Source organism: Buceros rhinoceros, unplaced genomic scaffold (assembly GCF_000710305.1).
Source record: "Buceros rhinoceros silvestris isolate BGI_N320 unplaced genomic scaffold, ASM71030v1 scaffold45777, whole genome shotgun sequence".
Taxonomy (NCBI): Eukaryota; Metazoa; Chordata; class Aves; order Bucerotiformes; family Bucerotidae; genus Buceros; species Buceros rhinoceros.
In genome coordinates, this window is record NW_010424760.1 from 1 (window position 1) to 4861 (window position 4861).

The 4861-nt window shown below is 53.2% G+C and overlaps 1 protein-coding gene across 1 annotated transcript in view; it reads left to right on the top strand.

Moving 5' to 3' along the window:
- Positions 1 to 4237: 4237 nt before the first annotated feature.
- Positions 4238 to 4861, top strand: part of PAK6 (p21 protein (Cdc42/Rac)-activated kinase 6) — a gene marked incomplete at its 3' end in the record, with an annotated part of 5103 nt that continues 4479 nt past the window's right edge. The window contains exon 1 of the mRNA XM_010140888.1: positions 4238 to 4441. Within this exon, the coding sequence (XP_010139190.1) occupies positions 4238 to 4441 (204 nt within the window). The remainder of the gene's footprint in view (positions 4442 to 4861) is intronic.

Sequence of the window (4861 nt, forward strand, 5' to 3'; positions counted from 1 at the left end):
TGTGGATGGCAGCGGCGCAGGGTGGAGGCCAGCAGGTGGACGGACAGTGTCTGACCTGGGGGGCAGATGGAGCAGTCCCCCATCACGTTTATCCGCTGCTTTCCTCCAGCGCGGCTGGCTCCCTCCTGGGGCTGCCATCTCCCAGCCTTCCTTCTCTCCCTTCCCAACTCGCATTCCCCGGCTCTCTTCCATCCTTAATCCTCCCACCCCTTCCTCTCATCCCAGCCTGACCCTTCACTCCTCTTGCCCCTCCTTCCCGGCCGAGCCCTCCCCCTGCTCTGGATCTGCTGGCGCTGGGTTTTTCTGGTGCTGGCTGGCAGATGTGACAGCTTTGGGAACCGTGTCGCCCAGGAGCAGCTAGAGCCGGAGGTGCAAAACCTAACGTGGTTTCCCAGGCAGCAGGAGCGGATCGCTGAGAGAATTCCAATCTCCGACTGCTTTTGTCTTGTGGTAGTGACTTTTATTATTTATGTGTGTGACATTTCTTACTGTGAATGAAAGACTGAGGTCTAGTGTTGTTAAAAAATCAGTGTCACGGTGTTTGTGTTGTGATGGTGTTAGGGGGATGCTGTCTACGTTTAAATACAGGTTTGCCTTGATTTGCAAAATTTTACAGGCATAAAACGTTCCTAGGCGTTTCTTACTGAATTAGAGAAGGCCTGTTGTGTGTATTTTATTTAAACAAGCTTTAGCTGGGCTGGGGAAATGCAAGTAAACAGCTTATGCCTGCAGAGCACCAAGTGAAAGGAGCCTGCTTAAATACAGCCCTGCTCCACGCGATGCAACCCCCACCCCGGGGGACCATCCGCGGGGGCTCGGAGCTGCTGTAGTGTGTGAATTGGATTTGGTAGTGATGCAGCGTCCCTTTAACCACCTGTCTGATATGGCAGCGGCTCTGTAACCAGGGACTGGTGGTGACTGTGCGGAGCAGATGTCGCTGGGGACCCGGGGTGTGTTGTACCGGGAGCTGGCTGTGCTGTGGTTGGGTTGAAGATGTCTGTTATAAGCCGGTAAGGTCGATGCAGGCCAAGTCAGTCGGTCACCCCAGCATGACCGTGAGCTCTGGAGGTGCTCCTTCCTGGCACAGGACGTGACTGGTACCGGGGATCTGAGGGCAGTGCAGGGGCTGGTTGGCAGCTGGTGGTGATTGTACCTGCCCCTGTGTGGGGTTTATGCTTGTGCAAACTGATGCCCTGGTGTGCAGCTGCTGTTCTGTTTGGGGCCAGAACATCGCCTGGACGCCACAGACGGGCAGTTTGAAGTAGCCTGGCTAGAATCACCCTCGTTTGGGGAAATGAGTAGAATGTTCAGAAAACAGCTGATAACGGCTGTGGCGTTTAACGCCACATCTTACGGGACCCCTTGGTACCCGAAGCAGCTAAAGAGCAAACTTGAAAGACACTGTGTGCTGCCCCCGAATACCTTCTCGGTCTGCAGATGGGGTGGGAGAAGGAAAGACACTGCTTGAAACGGTGACATTGCTCTGGGTGGAAATGCGCCTGTCCTGGTGGAGCTGGTAGCTGTCCTGACCGACACCTAGTCAAGGGGTCTGAACTGAGGCACTTGGTACAATTCTCTTCCTGCTCTCCTCGGGGGCTGCGGAAGCTCCTCAGCAGCAGCAGCAGCTGTTGGTCTGAACACTGCTGACACCAGGAGCTGTTAGAGTGCCTTTGCTCTCCAGGACTGTCTCCACTTCTTTTTTCCTTAAAGATCGTCCCTGTGACTTCAGTCTCGATTAGGAGTTCATACGCAGCACCTCGGGGGCCTTAGCGGTGACTCACTGTGTTTGAGTAGCTGCAGCACAGAACGGGAGCTCAGACGCCCTTCCCAGGAGCTCCCATTAAGAGGTATTTGGGGTTTCGTTGGAATGTATTCTAAGCAAAGATTAGTCTGGCTGCGAAACCTCTGCTGGGCAGAGCAGTTGCTTCCAACCTTGTCTGTAAGTGGGTTTTTTTGTTGTTGTTGCCCAACCTTTTGCTTTCAGCGGTGAGGTATCTCCAGTCGGCTTCTGCAGTGGCCATGGTGGGCGGGGTCTGTATCTCACCAAGGATGGACCCCACGTGTTGGGGTTTAGAGGGTGTGAAGGTCCTTCTGTGACACGCAAACACGTCCCATCCCCGTCACTACAGGGTGGTGGTACACCCAGTACAAGCCAGTGTGGATGCTGTAGATCCCAGTCCAGCACTAGGAGGCAAAGCTGTTGTGTTCTGGTGCCTGCATTTTGCTCCCTACACAAATTTTCAGTTGAAACAATCTGGAAAATGATTGACATGTATTTCACTGTGGGGGGAGAAAAGCACGAGGTGTGCTGGGTGTTGGGACTGGTGTCCTCCAGGAGTGTGTTCCTGCCTGCACCACCTCCTGGTGTCTCTGTAGGTGTCCCGTGTCTCTGACCCTTGTAAATATTTATTCAGCACAAACAGTTGGATGCTGGGTCCCGTACAGGGGAAGAGTGGTCACTGCAAAGTTGAAGTTTCAGTGACAGAAGTCCTCTACCTGATGTCAAGGAAGAGGCAGTGTTCATCGCTTTAAGCGCTGTCGGTGAGAGGCCAGTGCTAGTATTAAAGCTGTCGGTGGGAAGGGAGGACCACATAAACATTTTATTTTTCTATGGTGGATATTAATTGCTTTAAAGAAACCTGTTTGGCTTTCTCCCAAGCTAGAGAGCTTTAGCACTGACCTGCTTGAAATGTTTTGGCAACGGGTCTCTGCTTTGTCTCATGGCTCCCATTGCGCAGTTTGTCCTGCACTTTGACAGAAGCATCTTGGAGAGGAGAGGGTGAGCTCTGGAGCACACCAGCTCCACGGAACCCTCAGAACAGTCGTCTGCCCACTAAATGTGTTACTCCAACAGCAAACAGGAAAACGTAACTTGGAATACTTGTGACTTCAAAGCCATCAGACCAGCCAGTAGAACCACAGAACAACTCGGGGGAGAAGGGACCTCGAGATCTGTGGTCCAACCCCCTGCTCAAAGCAGGATCTGTGCTGAGGGTCAGAGCAGGTTCCCCAGAGCTTTGTCTTCAAGAGCAAACTTGCTCTTGGAGACCTCTGAGGATGGAGACTGCACAGCTATGTGAGGGACAGACCTGTTCCAGCGCTGGACAATCCTGGTCACAAAATAGTTTTTCCTCCTGTCCAGCTGTGTCAGTTGATACCTGTTGTCTCTCAGACAGGCTCTCCGTAGAAAATCTCACTCCTCCGGGCTGTTTTCTTTATGGAAAGAGTAACCCCCCCCCTCACCCTACCGTCCCTGTCTGGCGTTGTGAAGTGGTTGTCTCCATCCTTGGCAGTCCTCCAGTTATTCAGGCCTTCCCCCTCTGGGACTGTGCAGCGCTCGGGTTCTTCCTTTTCCTTCCTATCTTCCCAGTTTCAAAGAGGTCTAGAACTGCTGGCTCTGCCTGTCTGCATCTCTCTGCCTTTGGCTGTAAAGCCTAACTCAGAGTCTGACTGTCTCCCGAGTCTGGGTGTAGTTAAGCGTTAGCTGCTCTTGGCTCCTTGCGATTGTAACGGCTGTTCACACACTGTCTCTCTCAGCCCCCAAGGGAAAGGAGTCTGAGTTTTTAATTTTAGCTGCTTCAGTTACCTGCTGACAGTTTGATTTCTCCCTCCCAAGCACTCTAAGCTAAAAAAACTGAGACCCAGAATCAGTCTTGGACACCTCTTCCTTTGGCAACAACTCTGTCTTTAAATGGGGAACAAATGTCCATTACTTGGAGTAACCAGTGAGAAGACAACCTGAGCCCTGCTCATAACCACCCCTCGTTCCCGGCTGGTCTACCTGGCTGGACTCCCCAGCCATTGAACCCAGGTACAAGCCTGTAAATATAAATACGTATCTCTCTTGCATATTTAAAACGTCCCTGTCAGGCAACGTGAACTTGTAGAGATAAGGAAGCCAAGTGGTGGGAGTTCAGCTGTAGGCCAGCAGCGTCTGTTCCTCTCCGGAAAAGGGAGCTCTGCTTCATGGAGGGCAGAGTGCTGCCGAGGCCACCGCGAGTCCCAGCTCAGCGCTGGCCTGCCAGGCGGGCTCACGCGAGTCCTTGCTCTCTTGCTGCCTTTTTTCCTCATCTGTAAAAGCAGATGACAGCTCCGTGGTTAAAGTGCTTGTCGCTGGAGAATGCTCTTCGTGCAATGTGATTAACTAACGTGAGTGATCTGTGATGTGGTTGATGGGGTGCATCGGACCCAGACCTGCAGGAGCACTGATGGTGTTGTCTTCTCTGATTCAGGCACCATGTTCCGCAAGAAGAAGAAGAAACGCCCAGAGATCTCGGCTCCGCAGAACTTCGAGCACCGTGTCCACACTTCGTTTGACCCAAAGGAGGGGAAATTTGTGGGCCTGCCACCTCAATGGCAGAATATTCTAGACACGCTGCGGCGCCCCAAGCCGGTGGTAGACCCTTCGAGGATCACGAGGATGCAACTCCAGCCGATGAAGGTGAGAGAGGAAGATGGCGCTTGCCTGTCCCCTGGGGAAGGCCAAGCTGGGGCAATGTTTCTGTTGCCCCATATCTATGTAAAGGGGGTGGGGTGGGATCTGTAAGGGATGCGGCAGGCAACAGGGTCTGTTTGAGGCAGGTCAGTATGGACAGCAGAACCCTTCATGGCAGTAGTGTCACTGCTCAGATAACCAGCTGTCACTGCAGCCAGGACCCGTGAAAGCTGCCGTGGTAGCTGACAGGGCCTGCCACGTGCTCAGCCATTGAACAGGGGAGCAAAGAGGAGAATTCTTGGAGGGAGCTGTTTGAGCAAGATTGTCCTTCTCCTGGGTGAGCAATTTAGCTGGTAACGAAGTCGATGGGGACACCCGGGTGGGAGCGAGTGGGCAGCCGTGGCTTTCTGCCCCTGGGGGGCCACA